The 21,922-nt window shown below is 38.0% G+C and overlaps 2 protein-coding genes across 2 annotated transcripts in view; both read left to right on the top strand.

The window, feature by feature from the left end:
* Positions 1-2,660, top strand: part of LOC144645271 (serine/threonine-protein kinase 36-like) — a 31,504-nt gene extending 28,844 nt beyond the window's left edge. The window contains exons 32-34 of the mRNA XM_078504783.1: positions 519-591; positions 961-1,057; positions 1,857-2,660. Coding sequence (XP_078360909.1) covers positions 519-591; positions 961-1,057; positions 1,857-2,045 — 359 coding nt within the window. The 3' untranslated portion in view covers positions 2,046-2,660. The remainder of the gene's footprint in view (positions 1-518; positions 592-960; positions 1,058-1,856) is intronic.
* Positions 2,661-10,517: 7,857 nt separating this feature from the next.
* On the top strand, positions 10,518-21,860 carry LOC144647041 (sodium- and chloride-dependent GABA transporter 1-like). Its single transcript, XM_078506785.1, has 11 exons — positions 10,518-10,907; positions 12,737-12,871; positions 13,681-13,978; positions 14,098-14,230; positions 15,226-15,360; positions 15,848-15,951; positions 16,463-16,587; positions 17,588-17,700; positions 17,985-18,482; positions 19,108-19,207; positions 20,146-21,860. Exons 1-10 carry the CDS (start codon positions 10,646-10,648, stop codon positions 19,201-19,203), a joined length of 1,899 nt encoding a protein of 632 aa, XP_078362911.1. The 5' UTR covers positions 10,518-10,645; the 3' UTR covers positions 19,204-19,207; positions 20,146-21,860.
* The last annotated feature ends 62 nt before the right edge of the window (positions 21,861-21,922 follow it).

Raw genomic sequence — 21,922 nt, 5'->3', positions numbered from 1 at the left:
GATTCTGTTTAATAGGACTTTAAATCAAAAAGAAATAATAAGTTTGATAATAAGGCCTGTATATCAAGGAACTTTGCGATCAAAATTCCTTCTCGAGCGCTGACTGGGCCCACGGCTTTTGCCGGCCACCGCTAATCGTTGTTGACGTATCCTTATGAAGTCATAGTTGCGTGACAAATTCATGTGGCCTCAATGGGTAAAATGGGAAAGGATTTGGGATTTAAGTCACTGGGCCTGGGAATCGCAAACAAATAAACAATAGAACTGGTACTGGGATTTGGAATTCCTGGAAAACGATAGGTTGGGATTTTATACCCTCGTTCAGGACCTCCTGTAGCGCTCATGAGTGTTCGGGCTGTTTTGATTGGATAACAATACTCGTACCCTCCAAGTTTACAAGGTAACAGGACTCGTACCCTCCAAGTTTTTTCACGAAGATTAATTCTTTTTCCATTGTATCCTATAAAGGGAAGGGTCATTTATCCTGTTGTGACATCTATTCTTTTCTTCTCTTTTAGGCGCTCTGGGTAACATGGTGAGACATTCGCCCTCGATGTATCAACAGCTCATCAAGGCACAAGCACCACATGGGTGAGACGCTTATGTTGTAAAAGTCCTACCACAATGAGCTCCGGAACGGATTACATAACGTTTTCTCAATCTTCTCTAATTTTACAGATGAGCGAAAACATATACGTTTACTGCAGACATAGCCAAGATTAGGAGCAAATTCAAAACCACTCTTCTGAGATATTTCTCTCGCTTTTCATGGTTGGCCTCACAGCCGCGTCATTCCCCGTGCTTTTCGCGGCTTCGTTTATTTTTTTTCCTTGGAGTCAGACTGATTGATTTACTAGTATGTGTCTATGTGTTACTTCAGTAGTCAATAAACATACCTTAGGTTTATATTTTGCAGCAGTCACCTGGAAAGCGAATTCATTGATATTTATCTTGTTTTAGTGTTCTTGACATGGCGTGTAATGATGGACACGCCGAGCCCCAGGATGCAGCTTTGAAGACTCTGAGACTTTTCTGTAGAAACCCTCGGTGCAGACAGGTTTGTGAGCTTGTTTGATTAACAGCGTCTGCTCTAGATTGTATGGCCCTAGTTTTCGTTTTTGCGGTATGCTGAGTCGCCTGCTTGCTTGCTTACTTGATTGGTTACTTGCTTAGTTGATTGTTTTCTTGCTGGCTTTCTTGATTGATTGATTGATTGATTGATTGATTGATTGATTGATTGATTGATTGATTGATTGATTGATTGATTGATTGATTGATTGATTGATTGATTGATTGATTGATTGATTGATTGATTGATTGATTGATTGATTGATTGATTGATTGATTGATTGATTGATTGATTGATTGATTGATTGATTGATTGATTGATTGATTGATTGATTGATTGATTGATTGATTGATTGATTGATTGATTGATTGATTGATTGATTGATTGATTGATTGATTGATTGATTGATTGATTGATTGATTGATTGATTGATTGATTGATTGATTGATTGATTGATTGATTGATTGATTGATTGATTGATTGATTGATTGATTGATCGAACGATCGTCCAGCTCTAACAGGTTGATTTGATTGGTTAACTAATGTGCAGATACATAGTGTCTGCAATTTGAAATCGTAAAATTCAGTTTAGTAGGTTTAATAGTTGGGTACAAAAATGTTAAAATAAAAAGCCTGAGTGAAGTTGGACTCTCCTCTTGCTACACTCAAAAATCAGATAAAAGTAGCTTGAGGGGTGGTTGGAGCTACAAACCAATTCTTGCATTAACTTCCATTACAGAACTATTAGATTTTTGCTTTCTTGTAACTGTTGTCATATTCTATGCAGGTCCTTGTGTCTCTTGGTATACAACAACGGCTTCTCAGATTCCTAGAAAGATCCCGGATGTCCGGCGCCTGCAGTCAGCAATCAAGCGTTTCATCGGTTCCCAGTACTGCGCGGACTAACGATAGCGTTGTCTCTGAACACTGTGTTCGCATCTTGAACAAGCTCAAAACGCGTGGAAGCGAGACATGAAAGCGGTTTGAAAGAGGGCAGAAGATGTCATCACTAAGGGGAAAGCCGACGACGAAAACACGTCCAAATGTTAAGTTGCACTTCAGCTGCTTAAGGGAAGTTTGGTTTATTGGTGCGTATTTGGATGCGAAGAGGAGAACTGAGGAGACTTACGCGAAGAGGAAAACAGCTTATTTCGTCGAATGAAAGAAAACCACTATAATGTGACTTCACGCAGCGAAGAAGGAAGATTGTTTTGGAAACCCGAAGAGAAATGGAGATAGAAGAGATTATGGACAACATGGATAGGTGGACCGCCACATAATTACGCGGGCAATTGTAGGAAGTGCTGGTTAGTGCGCTGGAGAGCACTGGCCGGGGGGGGGGGGGGGGTCATTGTGTTGCGTTCTTGGGTAACGGAGAATTGTTGCAACAGCCTGCTAAAATACTGGATAGCAGCCCATCCAGGGGGAGAAGCAATACTCCTGGCTGCTTCACTCTACAGACTTTAGAGTTGTTTTATATATGTTGCCAATTGCGAGTCACGTCATTTCACTCAGTAACGGCTTATGAAAAAGGCGGGTTCAATGACTTCCCGAAGAAAAGTTTCTGAATGTTTACAAAGGAGCATAGTTTGATCGTGTAAAAATACTGACTTGCCTCTATTTTTAATAGAGAATCTAAAAGAAAAAATTACTTGTACATATTCAAACTCTTGTACATACTGTTTGGTACCAGAAGTTATTTATTATTTAAATAAAAAAAATGTTGTAACGAAACTGAAGGATGGTGCAAAGTTGCTGCTTATGTAGTTTAGTCCTCATGTTAACAGTCACAAAATGTTTCCTTTAGGTAAACCATTACCCTCAACATCTCATTTCTCCCTACAATATCAATACTTTGTCAAGCAAACAGTTGATGAGAATTAAGAAAATCATCAACTAAAGGATATTGTCTTGATGTATCACTAAATTCTCAGAATGACATTAGAGCGGTTTTCACTTGAGTGTCGAAAGTAAATTACGTTTGCTTTGGTTTTGCATTACTATGCTTAGTGATTGGCTTAAAAATCTCGCGCCACTTTCTCGGCCAATCAGGAGTAAAATCAAAACCAATCGTGACTCGCTTGCGCAGTTTTCCCGCGCTTCGTGCCGGCTACATGTATTTTCTTCGAGTTTTGATTGGTTTACTGGATTGTCCGTGTTCTTTGTGATTGGCTAGAGTAATTACTTTGGTTTTGGTTTTACGACACTCAATTGAAAACCGCTCTAAAAGGAATTACGAGAATTAGTAAGGAGAATCGATGTTAAGATCTTGGCATTGGAAGGGTAAATGTGACCTGCTATATTCCTTTTTGAGCGAGTTTTTATTAACCCATTTCCAAGGGAATGATGTTTTGATTATCTTATTATAGGAAATTTACGCTTTTGTAAATTTAAGGTCTGAGAAATTAACGCGATTGGAGGGAAAATTTCTTTTGGATAAAGGAAATAGGCCATTTCTGAGTTACCCTTTGCTACTGTTTCAAAACGAGTCTACGTGCGAAACCATTCACATGAAAATGAGTTTCACCTACAGGTCCATTTTCATGCAAATCAAACTCATTTCCATTTGAATGATTTCGCACGAAGACTCGTTTTGAAACAGAGGCAAAGGGTAACTTGGAAATGGCCTGTTAACACGAGGGACGCGGCAAACTTTCAAAATGGGAAAAATTAGCACGATTTTTGATGTCTCTAAAGATGTTTTGGCCCTTGTACGCTATTCTGAAAGGAAGAATAACCTGAAAATATTGCAAATGACATATCTCTAAGGCATTAACATTGTAAAAAAAAACTGAAAAAATAGTGTGCAGAAATGAGGTTTTTTTTGTTTCCTAGTTTATATATTAAGTGTTCGGACAGTATCCAGCTTTTTTGAATGAAATTAAGGTCTTCGAAATAAACGCTCCACTTAAATAATGTCGCGAAAATTAACGTTCACAAAATTAAAGCGAATTTTGAGAATTCGCGTTAACTTCATGGAGCGTTTATTTCGTGCGGAGGTGTGTGTGGGGGCGGGAAGGGGGACTGGTCGACGGGGAATCCCAAATAAAAAGCGTTGTTTAGTTATATGCATGCGTAAATATTGGCGCCGTCAACTCTTGTCCATTTTTTGAAAGGCAGCCATTTTTTACGCCCACTTTCCCAGGCAGGTGTTGAAATAAAAGGGACACGTTCAGATCGTCATTGTTGGTACAACTGGCTCGACAGACGACGTTGCTTTTAAAATCCTTTTTACTTCCATTAACCTTTTCTTTCCCCTATCTCAAAAATAATTCGTTCGACGAAAAGATCGGACTTGTATTTGAATACCGCAGAAATATGCATATTCAAAGATTTTTGTTTGATTTTCATAATAAATCAACTTGCGCAGTTTCCCAGACAAGAGACCCATTTAAAGGAAAATTTTGTGGGTTGATCGAAAATGAATGGCAAAAATATTCATTTATTCTTCAGAAATAACTTTGATCATCTAGAGTATGCTTAGTCCCAGGCTCATATCAAAACATCGATTCTCTTTACCTATTAGAATTGTCATACATTTATTTTTATTCTAGTTGTTCTAGTTGTGTTTATCTTTGCACCTGTAAGATCGATGATATATCGATAATGAAGGAGAAGTGAAATTTTCATCACTGATGTAACCGGCGAAAGCAGCTGGATGAAAGAAAGTTGACAATTTATGTTTATGTGTATATTTGTGTATATAATAGAAACCAACAAATTAAAAACAAAAGTAAAGGACGAAAAGGTCTATTTTAGTCTGATGCTTTTAAAAATAGAGTAAATTTGAATTTTTTCAGTTTTATGAAAATAATTACATGCAAATCTAAGTTATCCTACGTAGAAGTAGACACATTAGTTTGCCTTGCATGCACACCTGTCATAAAACTGACAGGTGCTTGACGTAGCCATGACAGCGGGTACGGCGGCTCCCGATTGGCTCACAGTGGAGCGGCAAGCTTTTTGTTGTTTTCTAGCGTGGGCGTATATAGCATCTATAAGAAAATGCGCTGGTTGAATAGAAACAAATCGCCTGCTGAGTGGTATAATTACTTCAACAGTTGAATACTGTGAATGGGTTGTTTTTCTCTGAAGAAATATGTTTTGCCGCTGTTATTATTAATCCATCGCGCGTGAAATTGCCTGTGACACGTACAACACAAGGAATCCATGCGTGTTTTGGATGCCACAGAAGCAAGGCGCGAACCTCCGTACCGTGAAGGTTTTTAAACTCTAATCAAACCCGAAAAACCGCACAAATGGCCGAGGTTTTTCGAGCTTTTTCTATTTTTGCGTCAGGCATAATTTTCCCACCACAAAAGCGAACAATTAGTCAAGGTATCGGTCAAAGTGGTAACAGTTTATATGTTAATTTAATACGCGTCGTTCGCAGTTCGTTGTTTCGGTGAAATGGCTTGTTGCCCATGCATGGCTCTTACCTGCTTTACAGAACAAAGAGCTCGCGTTTTCCTTGCACAATGAACTCAGCTGCTCATTGTACCACGCCAATGTATTCAAAATGAAGTCAGTGAAGTAGTATTTATAAAATGCAAAGAACATTGAACCCGACCACAAAGATATTGAGTCGAGGGCTCTATTCCTAGAAACGGAAGGAAAACCGATATCTGTCGCAACCAAAAAAGTGATTATTTTAGTGATTTGGTAACCGTAAAGAGATTGTTTACTGTGTTTAAAGCCCCTTCCTTGTCAACTATGCGAGAAACACGCAGAAAATGTCTTATCCAGCTGACATCAGCTGAATCAAGCCACCGCCCACTAACTGTGAAGACTCCACGCTTTCTTTTTATGAGTGCCCGAAGTCACGCGTGGGTTATTTTACGCTCTCGCGAGACGTGCGCGGGTTACACGTGCGCACCGACGCTGATGCTACATGCAAATGCTTTCTCTGAGAAGTCTCGCGGATAGAATGAAAACGTAGAAGCTACAGTTTCAGTTAAGGCTTTCACCTAGTGAAGAAACGCATTTTCGTCGCTGCCTAGAATTGAAGTTGAACTGATCATGATTTCTGCTTCTACCAATGAACATCTTTATATTGCATTTTAAAGTTATATGGGCTTTGTCAGTCTTATCAGTTTGAACGGTTCTGAAACCAAACTTGTTCGTCAAGGGATCCGCATTTACAAATATTAGGTCTTCGTCTACCATATTCACCTTGGCAATTGGCCGGTATATATTTATAGCCATCGTTGGAAAGCTAGAGGGACTGTGGGGGTAAAGTTCCTTCAGTCCTGAAACACAATTTGTACAAAGGGACCCTGTACTGGCTGGAACCCAGACCGCTCGGTCCTTGGCTCAATGCAGTACAACCATTAGTCGCCATCCCTCCCACAATTTCACTAAATTGTTCACCCAAAAATCGTTCACAAGTTAATATTACCATATCATGTTTCAGTTTCCCCGATCTCAAGCAAACAGTTTCTCAAACATCTTGTGCTGTTTGCGCTTAAGGAAGCAAAGCTGTAACTGAACTGTATACATGTAACTTCGCTTAAGGAAGCAAAACTGACACTGAACTGTATCTTCAAATTTGTTCAAATAAAGTAAAACAGAAAAACTATACGTGCGCTGACGGTTTTGCTGAGGGGAAGTGAAGGCTGAAAGGTGCTGTCACGGCAGAAGCCCAGAAGGATTTAATCTTAGCTTCTTACTATGTTACCGGTATTGTTCAGATTTTATTGTTTCTAGTATAATTCCCTTCGACGTAAAGAGTCGCGACATTTATCTGGGATTTTCCTATTAAGGCAAAATCCTTAATAGCCAAGTCGGATAATTAATTTAGATTTTAAGTTTTTAATTTCGTGAAATAACTGTAAACTTGCCGTAAAGCTAAGCTTATTTCACGTTAATAAAGTATCGTATCGTATCGTATCGTATCTCAAACTGTTAAAAGACATAAATTACTGATCTCGACCCGTGATAATTATCTGTTATTAGTAGAAACTCAGCTGTGTTCTAATGGAAATCCGCGAATCTGATTGGTTCTCCCCTATTCGCCGATAGAAAACAGTCGCGCGCTCGCGTAGCTCTTTAAGCGGTAAATTTTCTTGTTTTTTGTCTTCAAAGTGCACAATATTGTAGGTTTTGGAGTTTGGACTGCAATCCTTTAGAGTTTCTACTAAAACAATTAGACTACTCGCCCTCTTTTTCTATGAGCGATAGTCAACTCGGCTGCGCCTCGTTGACTATTTGCTCATAGAAAACTTGGGCTCGTAGTCTAATTGTTAATTATCATGTAACATTGAGGATATTTTCAATGTGATCAATAGATAAAAAAAATAAAAAAACCAGGCGCTCTGGATAGCGTATACCCTTTCGTACTCCTTGTTCCTACTCTTTCTCCTACTCTTTCGATATATTTACAATTACAATTGAGTATCCAAAGTCAAATGCGAAACAATAGTTCTACGAGGAAATCCTCTTTTTATTGCCACTGAAAATTTAACTAGGCAGTAATCCAGCTAGATTACTTACCTTATCCTATTTAAACGAAACCGGCCATCCGCGAGCTAGCTTCTTTCATGAGGCTTACAAGGGTTATGGGAGAGCTTGGGAGGAGCGTCGCCTTCTTGTTAACCGCCCAGTATATAGACTTTACAAATTAAACCTGTTTCTTAAAACTATCACTCACGCGTATGATACACAAACTGTTTAAGTCTGGGTTCCCTGTGCGGCGATATCGTGCAAATCTGTGGCCTTGAATGAACAATAGTCCAGTCAAGTATTCTTGCACAGACATGCATGATTTTCTTATCTCTGGCTCTGACTGCCCGAGTTATGATTTTCTCTCGCCCTAATTACAGTGTAACACAGTACCTCTGGGCGGGCAGTGTCTGTGTATTGATTCACACTATTATAAATAAACATACCCCCCAATCCTAATATGTCATCGTATTAATTTGAGAATCCCGAGTACTCCTTAATTAAATCTTTATTAAATAACCCAATGGAGCTGATTATTTTCAACTAAACACTCCAGAAAGTAAACAAATATTTTGACGGAGACAATCGGTCGATTGTTTGCTTTTCAATTATTGGATCAGATTTGCGTGTTAACCTTTTTGGCAATGCCTGAGTCATTTTTTGTTTTTTTGTTTAAGACGCAACGGAACAGAGCTATACTTTCTGGTGAATTTTTAATTACTTTTTGAATAAAAACTGTACTGGGCGTCCTGCTAAACCACTTACCACGACAAAATCCTTAAAACTTACTCCGGCGCTCACAAGAAAAAAATGGCGATTGTATCGTAACGCTGAGGTGTGGACTTCCAGTTTAAACTAGCCTTTCGAGTCACCCTCTTTTCACATTGGACCGTGATCTTTGATCCTTTAATTATAAAATATATATGCGCTAGCAAAAACCAGCGAGATGAGATTAAAGTCTTTCAGCATTGTGCAACGATTGAAGATTATATATTGTGTGCGAAGGCACGCTACAGAGAAGTACATGAACTTTTAAAAATAATCTTGTTGAATGGTGATGGCGAAATCCACTCTCTCGATCGGTCTACACACATTCAATTGTCTGATTATAACATTGCAACATATAAGCGTTGTTCGAAATCTCAGCCTTACGCAATGTTTTTGCTCTTAACTTATGCTAGCTGGTTTAGTCAATAGAATTCTTGTGCCTTTGTTCAGGTGCCTGGCACCTTTGAAATGTGCTTTTGTCCGCTTTTGTACTCAGAGCGTTTAGATGTACTTAGAGTGCCATCAACAGACGTGGCCTTTTTAAAAAAGCTGCATGTTTTGCATAATGGCTAACCTGTGTAAGAAAGCACTCGTCTATATTGCAGCTAAATGTTTGGGCCTGAATGGAATGGAGAAGGAGACCGTCTATTGTTCGGACCTTATCTAAGCTGGCTTTAAAGTCAGGTGAAAACAGGTCCATTTATTGTGCAAGAAGAGTTAATTTTAGTTTTACAGGTTATAGTTTGCAGCTGCACGTGGTTTAACTAGAACATTGAAGGAAACTTAGAAGGAAAATCTGGTACATGCGAGGTCCAAAAACCGCCCTTTTCGCAAAAGCGCACCGAAGCGCGAGTAAAACATGAGATGAAAACAAAAAATAATAAACTTATTATAAAACTGCATGGGAGAGAACAGTGAGCGCTACGCCGTGATATTAACCCTCTTTTATTAAACTAGCGGAAAATTGAAAACGAACTGTTCGCGTTTTGAACCTTTGTTTTGCCTGTTAGTTTTACTTTCAATTCACGCTCGTGAACCGTAAATCTTGGGCTGTGCCTCTGGGACGGGCTCTGGAAATACTCTTGTTACTTGTCTCCACTTCATTTCTTTCACCTCAAACAAGAGTATCTATTTCCCAAAACAATAACTTTTCTGTATTCTGCTTACACACAGACTGACTGAAATACAAATATTTCTACTCGCTCATTGACTCGCGCACAGTCACGCGCTAGGCATCGCACCTTCGCGCGCTGGCTATCGCACCTTCGATTTCGCCACACATTGCTTCTAGAAAGTGAAATTTTTTTCTTGTGTGAACAAAGGCAATTGCTTTCAATGGTAATGAGATTATTATTTTAGTGTCTATATATCGCGTTTCTCGCTTGAAATAGTATTTCGTGTCTGAGCAGAATATATTGGATCGGTATAATGGACTTTGTGGCTTTGTGACCTTTGAGACTCAGAAAAGAATCGGTCTTTTTTCCAGCAGCAATTCCGATATTTTTGATGATGACAAGTCCTGGAACCTTTCCGCTTTTTGTGTTTACGGTATTCAGCGTTTCCGATAGACATATAATCATTTGTTTTCAAAAAAGATGCTCAATTAACGCGATGTTACCATGGTAAACTGAGTGCACTCTCTGTACAATTTTCTGTACAGTTTTCTGTACAATTACCATAATGATATTTCTAAATCAGCGTCATGCAAGATAACTCTTGATGCACTGTATGTTTGCAACGAACTGGAAAAATGCCTCCTTACATTAATCTACGACTTAATTGTCTTCTCGTCTAGAGTTATCTTTGACAAAGCCGGTCCACTGTTCAATTTTTTTCACTAAGTTATTCAGAACTTGCCTAGGTCCATTATCGACGACTGCGACCTGTCAGCAACAGGCTTTTCTTGAATAAAAATTCTTAAAATGTATTGCAACCGAATTTAATGACAAGATTTTTCTCATTTTTGCACGAAACATGTCTTTTCATGGGACTATCTCAGCTTAAATAACACAGGATCGATGATGCTTCTTTCACGCAAATTCCTCGGAGTGGACCAGGAAAAAACCGTACAGAAACTCCCGGCCGATACTACGCTTTAAAAGCTTTGAATTAATATTCACGTTTTAACGTTTTGATTAAATTAATTCACGAAATTGTGCAATGATTTGAACTTACGTGGTGGCTCCATTGTTTACGTAATTCGAGCCCCAGAACGAGGCTGGCACGGTATATAGTTTTGGCGCGCACTCGCCGTTGTTGTCATAACCACATGCTCTCACTGGATCCACCAAAGATTTATGTAAATAAACCTAACTGAGCCGCTAGAGCTAGAGTTACGGGTGAAAAACCGGTTTTAAAATCACGAACATGGACAAGTGCAAGCATGGGGACATGGAATCGAGCGAAAGGAAGTTAATCGACAAGGGAAAGGAAGCGAATGGCGAGCAGACCAGCGATACAAGCGGCAGTAGCAGCGCTGTCGATGAGCGCGATGTTCATGTGATAGAGATAGAGGATGAACGAGAACAGTGGGGAAAGAAAGCCGACTTTTTACTGTCCTGTATTGGATTTGCCGTCGGATTGGGAAATGTTTGGCGTTTTCCGTATCTGTGTTACGCTAACGGTGGAGGTAGGTCGCTTATTTTTCGACTAAAAATGAATGGAAGCTAGCGTCCCTTCCTCATTGAACCAGTACGAAGTCTACTACGCTAAGGAAAGTTCCGCGTGATGATTTTTTTCGACTTTACACCGTGTCCAGGGCAAGTGACCAAGTCAACACAGTTAAAAATCGGGTTAAATTGTTAAAAACAACCAGATTTCATTCAGTTTCCTCTTACGGAGCGACCAGATACACTTTTCGATCTAACCACGCCGGTGAAAGCATTGAATATATCAACGCAGTCAGTAATTTTACTCTCATTAGCTATGCATGAACAGTTTCCCGCGTCGCGTGTTCGTCATTCCAACCGCCATAAAAACTCGTCTAATATGGCCATTTTACGACCTTCAAGTATGCAACCACAGATGCTATATCGTTGTACAACTAAATCAATGAGTTTCGAAGCGATTCCTTGTGTTTGGTTCCCAAAATATCTTTTGCTTACGGCTTTTGTGAAGAAGATGAATAATTTACCCCACCAACTCAAATGCCATGTGGTTTTCGCAGAAAAACCACAGGAATCATAAACAAAACTCTTAACCCGTAGATATGCTTGTGGTTTTTTACAGCTTGGTATATTTTGTAGCCCTTTTTTGTGTTTTACATGTTGCATTGTAGTAAAAGTAAACAAGTCAAAATTTTCCCAAGGGATAAATAAAATGACTACACGTAACCCAGCATAACGTTTGTAAACGAGAACATTAACATTTTTGTGTATTGTTAAATGAAGGGGAACTCAAGTGATCACGTTCGAAGCAAGAACGAAAAATTTCTGTCTTTTTCTGTTTCTTTAGTATAAATTATGCGATTTAGCCAATGAAACTCTATCCAAAAATTGTTTTGAGGGCGTTAGACAAAACATCTAACATAATTATTTTTAACCGGAAGTTTTAACATTTTGTACAAAGTGTATTACAAGTTTCAGTTTTGTAGTTGTAATTTTTCTTTCATGATAAAATTTGGAAGCAAACCTGTTTGCGATGGGAGGCTTTAAGCTGGTTAAAAAGACATTACTGCTTTCCCCCAAACGAGACCAGACAGATTTTCAAAATTTTAATGAGCTTTGTGATCTTTGGAATTTAAAGAGCTTCATCACTCATCATGCCAAGACAATAACTGATCGTCTTAAAAATACAACGAAGATATCTGATAAAAGAAGATCAATAAATATATCGAATGTCTAAGATGTAAATGAACTTTTGAGTTTTGGTGACTATTGTGCTGAAATCTAAGATTTTTTCCATTCATTGTTTGATCAACATTCATTAACACTTCCGATGTCTAGACAGGATTTTATAAAATGCTAAATGTAAATTGGAAATGATTTTGGATGTGGTTGTGAAATTTCTTTTTAAACCTCAATCTGCACTTTACAAAGAAACTCCAATCTGCAGATGCATGGTCTGTCAGTGTTATTTGTAAAAATAAATAAAATAACTGGTGTTGGGAAACACAGTCACATGTTATTTTACATCTACTCTGTCTATTCCTGTTCCAGTTTTATTATTTGTATTTATATTTCCCTAGATTTCTATTGTTCAATCTGTTCTGTTTCACCTTGGTAAAGAAATTGTCTTTGGAAGCATGCCTGCATAGAAAAAAATTTGGTGATGGAAACTGTTCACAAGTCGCATTTATTGTCAGTGATATTACCAATTTTTCATAAAGTTTAAGTGTTTGGAATGTATCATTTTGCCCAAGTTATAACCTATATCCTTAAGATTAATGTAGTGGGTTAAAAATAAAAGCCATCAAATTGCTTATTTTTAGTCAATTTATTTGTTTTATTATTTTTTCAGGGGCTTTCCTCATACCCTACATAATCATGCTTATATTGTGTGGAATGCCGATGTTCTACATGGAACTGGCTGTCGGCCAGTATTTCAGTCTTGGACCCATTGGGACATGGGGAGCTGTTTGCCCATTGTTTCAAGGTAACAGGAATGCAGTCATTATACCACTACTAATTTATATTGTTTGGCATTTCAGAAATGTTATATTAAAAGTTCAACATTTCTTGGGTCAAGTGTTCTCCTTAACACTCCAAGTATAAGTTTTGGTAATCGATTTTAAATGGCACATTGCCCAGTATAAGCTAATCTTTGAAAATTCTAAGAGTTTAGGTTTACACGTAACTTGTAGCAAGAAATCTTTTATATTGTACACTAGTATATAAAATGATTTGTGACACTGAAAAGAGTTTTGTTACAATCATGTTTAATACACATGTTTAGAACTTTGTGATTGTTGAGGACTTTTGTGCAAGGTTCAAAACTTCTAACCTGCTTAACTCAGTCTGATTATATTTCAACCTTTGGGCTTTGGTCCATTAGTGACTGTGTGCCAAGCGGTCTAAAGTTATTTGAAAGCCAAATACAAATGAAATTTCAGTGACAGTCATGTGAGAGGTGTGTTCTATTGACTTATAAGTTGGCATCTTGTGCTGGGAAGAGAATAAATATTGGTCACCTTATGCTGTGGAAACTAGATAAGGTGTCATGGTTTTGACCACTCAGAAAAGAAATAAAACTTGATAATTACTTTTGCAGTGTAGTTTAGTTAAATAGATTTGCCGTGATCACAAAAAAAGGCACGGAAAAAGATAATGAGATCTTTTGTTCTTGAAACCTTCTCCCAAGAAAAAAATATATAAATTCATAAATGAAGGTCATGAAAAACATAACAGTAGCATATTTTTCAAAACTTAACTTCAGAAGCTGACATCTGATTGCTTTTGTTTTAGGTGTGGGATTTGCCAGCATGATGGTGTCCTTCCTGGTATGTGTTTACTACAACATCATCATTGCCTGGTGTCTTTACTATCTCTTCTTGTCCATGGCCAAGGATGTGCCCTGGAAGTCTTGTGGCAATTGGTGGAACACTGACAAGTGTTTAGCAGGGCCCATTCCAGAATCCAGCTGCTCTGCAGTGGCAAACACTACTGCTGCCTTGGTTAATGGCACTGCTGCTGTTGCTAATGCAACTGTTTCTAACTGCACAAAAGCCACAGATTTTGCCTCTCCACCTTTGGAGTATTGGGAGTAAGTAATCTTGGATACAATTTCATTGTAGTGGTCAGAGATTTTTTGTTTATTCATGGTAACTGAGCACTACATTGTCACTGGGTTTCAACTCACAACAACATGTTTTTTCTTTACAGAAATTATGTTCTGCGCATAACCGACAGCATTGGGGATGCAGGAATTTTTAGATGGGAGATATTGCTTTGCCTGTTTGCTGCATGGGTTGGTGTGTATTTCTGTATGTGGAAAGGTGTCAAGTCATCTGGAAAGGTAATAATATTAGAAAATGAAATGGTTTTTTTTTCCTAGAAATTGTGAATCATTCTAGTCACTTGGACATAAAAATATTATTACCAGGGTTGGAAACTAAAATTTCGGAGCACTCGCCATCTGGGCGAGTGACCTTCAAATTGCACTCGCCCAGATCAGTTTTCACTCGCCCAGGATCCTGAAGAGAAAGTTTAGCCCCCCTCCGCCCACTTATAAAATGTACAACTTAAATTTTTAATCATGTTTTATCACGCTTTGCTACCGTGGTGGTCGATCGCGATACAGACTGAAATTTATTTCTTTAACGAAAAATCGACAAAAATAGACCTTACTCCACGATAAAAACACGAGCACACTTCAAAAGTTGAAATGCAGTTTTACTTGATACGTATTCCTAAATTCCTGTAGTTTGTGTTGAAACTGTACAGAAAAAGAGGCGGGAAAATAGCCATCTTGCCTTGTTTCGCGGCTCGGTGGACGAGTCAGTTTATTTATGACCAGAGGTATTACTTTCTACAAGCACGTCCATCATGTAAAAATCACCAAACGGAAGCTATTTTTGTCTGTTTACAAACGCAAACACAGCCTTGTCTGCCTTGTTGGAGATTTCAAAATGTTGGAAAGCTACCAGCTTGTAGATAGTGTAGATTATTTTAAAGTGGAAAGTAAAAGGTAACTCTTATTTTGAATAATTTATTGAAAATCATACTCGCCAAACCGGGCGAGTGATCCGTGATTTGTACTCGCCCGACTGTTTTCACACTCGCCTGGGCGAGTGGGCGAGCGCTAATTTCCAACCCTGATTACAATAAAGCCTCAAGCCACGTAGCCGTAGCCCATACATGCTTGCCGGAGGTCATCCCGTTTTTTGTAGCCCAGCCAGGGCTTGATCCCGGAACGGTAAATTCTAGCATGCTAACCATTAGGCCACTGCGCCTCCCACGGACATAAAATAAACAGCTTCGAAGAACTGTCTTATTCTTTGCTATTCATAGGTGGTGTATTTCACTGCAACGTTCCCATATATTGTGCTTTTCATTCTGTTCATCCGTGGAGTCACACTTCCAAATGCAAGTGAAGGCATCATTTACTATCTGAAGCCTGACTGGCCACGACTCAAGGATCCTAAGGTAAGCCATTGTTACTTTAATACCTTGTTTGTTTTTGTTGGCTCTTGTTATCAGTAGACTACATCAGTGGGTTATCATAATCACCACCAAATTGTTATTGGTTTGGTCTGAAAGTTGACATGTATTGGCATTCAAAATAGAAAAATACACTTCTTGAGGACTGTCCTGCATGTAGTGAAATATGTCTATCCAGATCAGACCGTCATGTTCACAATATTTTTACATACCTTTCTGTGGGGTACACGTATATCAAGTTGGTGCATACTTTTGTTGTGCATGATTTCTTTTGACAGGATTGCTTTTGTTTTGTTTTTTGTTTTGCTTTTTTATTGAAGTTGAATATCAAATTTTTGCAAACCTGCAAGGCAGTCTGTTCACGTGAATTACCAAAACACATGTAATTAGCTTTCAAAAAACCAGTGAAGTGTTTCCCTTAAAAGCTTTTTAACCTTCTCAAGAGCAACACTAATGTGTCATTGTTGCTTAGGTGTGGGTTGCAGCTGCTACACAGATCTTCTACTCACTTGGTATTGGCTTTGGTTCACTGGTGGCCATGGGAAGCTACAACAAGTTCCACAACAATGTATTCAAGTGAGTTCTTTCACTTTGTGTGTGATCCTTGGAAACCCTAAATTTAGCTCGTTGCAAGCTTCTTTAGCATACCGTTTAATTTGTTTGGTATAAAGAATGTGAAACTCAAATTCTATTTTACAAAATGAGAAGTGAAGGTTATTATTAGCGTGCCTGCAGAATTCTAGCACCCTTGGTCAAATATCAGGAATGTGGGACCACTTTGAAATCATTAGTGACCTTCAGTTCGTAACTGGATTAAATTTGGAAGTCTTACTACATATAGTACTTGATTGTTATACTCATACTTCCATCTGAAGGTCCCTATTAAAATCAAAAGTTAATTCCAGGGTTACAAATTTTATTCTCTTAAGTTAAATAATATTGGAAAGAGCTACATGTTCATCAAGTTGGTCATCCTTCAAAGGGTGATGTTTCCATCACATTAAAGGCTTGGGATACATTCTGTACAATGGTCTTTTCTTTGTGATTTTATTACTAATAACATAGTGGTATTTGTTTTCTTGTTTAGAGATGCAATGATGATTTCAGTTATCAACTGCGGAACCAGTATTTTTGCTGGCTTTGTAATCTTTTCCACACTGGGCTTTATGGCACAAGTTCTGAACAAAGATATCAAAACGGTGGCAGCTTCAGGTACGAACTTCAACAACAATGCAAATACAAATTTAAATCAGCAGTGTGTGATGTTAACTACCACAACAGGCAACCACAACCTCGGCTTTGTTCTGAAAGGCTACTTTTTCATTCTCATTGTTTTTCAAGATCTGAACGAAAACCTAACTACGTGAAAGTTTTTAGTGACAAAAGCTTTGCATTACATCTACAGTAGAACCCCGGTAACTCGAACTCTGAAGGGAAACGAAAAACTGTTCGAGTTAGCGGGGTTTCGAGTTATCGGGGTAGATTGAATATTTAATTTGCCAAGTTAATAATTGATAGCTAACTGATTTTTCAGCACCTCAGTATACAGCACAGTGCAAATTAAACTTATCTCGTCAGAAACTCTAATACGATCATAAATTCTTAGGATAAGAGTGGAAAAAGGCTGTCAAATAGGTGATCTGTTTTGTTGCTCTAATCAATGGGCAACCGTGGCGAGTTGCAAGAACCAGAATTCGAGTTATTGGGGTGAATTTGACCCAAATTTTAATCAAGGGAAACAAAATTTAGTTCGAGTTAGCGGGGTTTTCGAGTTATCCGAGTTCGAGTTAACCGAGTAAAAATGACTTAAAAGTGAGTTCAAATCCAAGGGAAATGGAAGTATGTTCGAGTTGGCGGGGTTGTTCGAGTTATCCGAGTTCGAGTTACCGGGGTTCTAGTAACTGTATTTTGTCAAGTTCTTTTTCCTTGAGGTACAGTAGACAGTGATTCAAACAGTAGATGCTAGATTCACATTGTTAAAAAGTTGTAGACTTTCAGAAAATTTGTACAGGTCATGGAAAAGTCATTGATTTCCAACTTTTGCCCAAACTGTTCCCAGTTTATGGTTGGAAAATAATGAAATTACCATTTAGGAAGCTTTGTCTTGCTAGTAGGAGGTCAGAAAATTCAAACTTTTTCCTCCACCTCTGGGTAATTTGTTTTTATGTTTCACAATTTAATAAATGCAGGAGATTTTTCTTGCTTTTTATAGGTCCTGGTCTTGCTTTTGTGGTGTACCCGGAAGCTATAGCTCAAATGCCAATTTCTCCACTGTGGGCCATTCTGTTCTTCTTTATGTTGCTTACCTTGGGTCTGGATAGTCAGGTAAATAAAATACTTGTTATATTTTATTTTGGGTCTGTGCAATGTCTTGTTTTTTGTAGCTAGTACAACATAGTCTGGTACATTTTTATGTAGAATCTATGTTATGTCCACTTAATTTTTTTGGTGTCTTCCTACAAAGCGAAAGAGCACATCGACCCAAAAACTGTGTCCTCAAACAAACCAAAGGCATGCATGTATTTCTCTCTATTTCCCAAGTGTGATAAACCAGTATGACAAACAGTAACATTAAAGCTTTGAACTAAGTGTTGTCTTTTCTTCCTTAGTTTGGCATGATGGAAGCAGTCATTACTGGATTAGTTGACGAGTACCGCTTATTCCGAAGGCACAAAGAACTTATGATCTTGGGTGCATGCATTCTCTGCTTCCTCCTTGGCCTGCCATGTGTCACACAGGGTGGTGCATACGTTTTGAACCTGTTTGATTATCAGTCTGGAGGTGTCTCTCTTCTTTTCTTGGCATTCTTTGAAACCGTCACTTTGGCCTGGATTTATGGCACAGACAGATTCTCTCTCGACATCGAGAAGATGATTGGTCGCCGTCCAGGAGCTTGGTGGTGGTTTTGCTGGAGGTTTTGCTCACCAGCCATCATGGCAGGGATCTTCTTGTTCAGCGTTTCCCAGTGGGGTGGAGTCTCCTACAACAATTACAAATATCCACCATGGGCTGAATTTTTTGGATGGGTGCTTGCCTTGTCATCCATGTCGTTCATTCCCGGAATTGCAATCTGGCAGTTGTACCGAACTCCTGGCACATTCATGGAGGTAGGTGTACATTTGTACTTCATTATTAAAGATATTTTAGCAGGGAGCCCACGTCACAAAAAAGTGGTTTTCAGTGGGGCCCTGCATAAAATAAACAACAAATATGATAAAAATGGTTACAAAGTGAAAGTTAAAAATAGAAGATCTATGTAAAAAGTTAAATTTTAAAAAATGAATATAAGAAATTAAAAAACCTATCAAATACTTCTAATATGTCTTTTAAAAGTTAAAATGTCAAATGCGCTTTTTGCTTTGTCGGGTAAAATGTTCCATTCGTGAGCAGCTTGATTAATAAAACGGTTCTGGCCCCAGGAGCGACATGTTCACTGTTCATAAAATAAATTCCTTTTGAATCTTCCACAGTCTTAATCAAAGCTTGCTCCCTTTATGCTTATTCCTTACTGTTTTTGTTTTCTTTTCTTATATTAGGAAATTGTATGTTGCCCGTGTTTTACTTTGAGTTGATGGTATATTTATACCTCTCAGAACGCCTTGATTTACTCTTTGAATTAAAACAGTTAAAAATTTAATTAGTCAAATGTGTGGATATCCTGTTGCACCTATTGCATTGCTTTTAAAAGCACAACATTGTATCTATAACAAACATTTATTTTTCATTTTACAGAGACTTTATATCTGCCTGAAACCAGACCCTGTTGTCCAAAGAGAAATTGAGGAAAAGCAAGGTCTTGATCACAGAGTTGAACTTGTAAAAGTGTAAAAAGGTGAGTTGTTGTGTTACTCTGTTTTAACAAACAAAACTGAACAGTTACTGTGTTTTTATCACACTAATAACAAATGAAATAAAACGTTGAATAAGCTCATTTTCTGTGTTTCACTGTTCATTAAGTTGTGTTGGGGCAGATTACTATACAAGAGGTCTTCCAGGGGGGTTTCTGATGTCGCTCATTTCCAACCCGCCTGATGCCAAATAATTTATATACCGTAATGATTCGATTTAGCGCCCGGGGCGCTTATTTACTTTTGGCACCTCAAGGGAGGGCGCTTATTCGAGACAGGGCGCTTATTCGGGACAGGGCGCTTATTTAATTTTTTAAGAAACAACCAAATGTTCAAAACAAAACTTAAATAAATATTAAAAAAACTAACAATAACAGAAACGTTAACAGTAACAAAATTGTGGAAAGTTCAGTTACTTTTAAAAGAATTGTTCATTTTAGCAGTAAATATATACATGTACGGTACGGTGAATGTTCATGAGTTTACTATTCGATGTCGATGACTTCAGTTGGGGCAGTTATCCACAATTGGGGCGCTTATTAGATTAGGGGCCCTTTGATAAGAATAAGGGCGCTTATTAGAATGGGGGGCGCTAATTGGAATAGGGGCGCTTATTGACAAAAACACTTTCGAAGGGGGGCGCTTATTCGGAAGGGGGCGCTTATTTGAAGGAGGGCGCTAAATCAAATCATTACGGTACCCTTTCAGTGCTAGTTTCTGCCGGCTGTTGGTGCTCTGGAACAAGATTGTCACTACATTTTTAGCTATTCTGGAGCAATGTCACCTGTCGACTATACCCCTTGGAAGGCCTCATACAAGGCTTCTGTGAAATGTTAGTTCAGATCTACTTTAACGGAAGTGATCTTTTCATGTACTGTATGTCAATAATAATTTACTAATTTCCATATTCTTTGTCTTGTAGGATCACAGGAGAGGGTTGTGTTGTTTTGATATTACTGGTTTTGTAAATAAAGAAGAATAATAATTGTAAGATGAGATTGGAGATAATAATCTGCTTGTGAGGAATGCTTGTACTCCTACTTACTTGACTGTGAAGCTGCAAGAAAAATGCAACAACATTGATGCAATTGAAAGTTCTCCCTGTGGAGGAGTCGCCGTGACTCTTAAGAAGTTGGCATGATCAGGCGCCAATCGTGATGCTGCTGTCGCAAGATCTCGCAAGAAAGCATAGTAACCAGCTACACTAGGAAAAAAAGAATGATTGAGAAGGTGTGGCTTGCCTACGTAGTTAGTAGGATACAGACAGTCTAAGTGGTCAGCACCACCAACCATCTACAAAATCCAAGAAAGATGGTGTTTGTAAAAAAGAACAATCTAAGTGTGTAGTTTGCATCAGTGAGTCAGCCTTTTCAAGTTAAAAACTAAATGGGTTCCTTCATTGAGTTTAAAAAATTTTTGTAATAGTTAGAGTGTAATTTTTGAAGAAAGTTTACCTATTTTGTTATAACATATGCTCTAAGCATTTTGAAATTGTAGACTGGTGCTACAGATTACAGATAAGCCTTTAAGTGTGAACACCAATGCTGTCTGTAGAGGTGTACATATTATTTAGGTTTGTGTAAACAAAAAGCAAGACTTTGCTGGGCCTAGTGTTAACCATCTATATTAGCCAGGTTTGTTGGGTGTGTGTTACACAAGGTTTAGTTGTGGTATAAACCTTTCACGGAAGAAATGTTATGTTTGAAAAATTGCCTGGTCTATTGTGAATTTGATGGCTGTGCCGTCTGTGTCTGTTTGCTGATAAACAGCTTTTGCACTGCTACTGTTGTGAGCAATATTCATTTTCATTTATGTTGGAAAAACATTTTTTGGGAAATGGAATGAGGGAAATTTCTAATAAATCAGTTACAGAGTACTCTCCAGTCTTCTACAAGATGTGATGTCTTTGTAGAAAACTTGAGTTTGTCAGATGGTAACAAAATTGTGAACTGTCTTGCAGATTCAATCTTGTGATTGTACATGAAAGTCGTGTATTTAATAAGGTCTAAATAATGTACTGTGATATAACCAGATACGAGTATTTAAAGAAAGATTGAATAGTAATTTCAATCATAGATAAAACGTAGTATGCCTATGTACTGCAAGCTTAGCTAAAAGGTATAGATGTGAATATTATTTTAGTTTATTACTCACTGCAGCTAAAGAGGTTTTTGTATAGTACAAATGTAAATGTAATTTAAAAGTTTAATGAACACATTGGTGGATTGCATGAAAATTGCATACCGTCATTGGGATTTATAAATATAGTCTTTTGCAACAAATTCACATACACCTAATACCATGTTGTTTGATTATGTAAAAGAAGTAAAGTGGTATCCATTATTTCCAATAATGTTAAGGAGCCTCCGTGTAATTTATACAATCATTGTTGTGGATTTAAATTTAATTAAATAAGTACTACGCACATGATCAAAATACTGTTTTTCAAACTTAACAGCTCTTATTCTAACCATGCTGTGTGCCTGTTTGAGTTCGCTTTTTTTCCATTTTGCAGTTAATGGTTAAGTTATTATTTGGTAAAACTCTGTGTGAGAAGTTTATAACTCACTTTGTATTCTATGACTGAACATTTAATAAGGTGTACTTGTTATTCAATAAATGTTATTTTATTACCAACTGTTTTGATTTGTGTTCGTTGTCTTTGTTCTAAACATTGTTATCATCACCATCATTATCAG

Source organism: Oculina patagonica, chromosome 3, assembly GCF_052425735.1.
Source record: "Oculina patagonica isolate OP01 chromosome 3, crgOcupat, whole genome shotgun sequence".
In the NCBI taxonomy this organism is placed as follows: domain Eukaryota; kingdom Metazoa; phylum Cnidaria; class Anthozoa; order Scleractinia; family Oculinidae; genus Oculina; species Oculina patagonica.
This window is presented reverse-complemented; position numbering and strand designations above follow the sequence as displayed.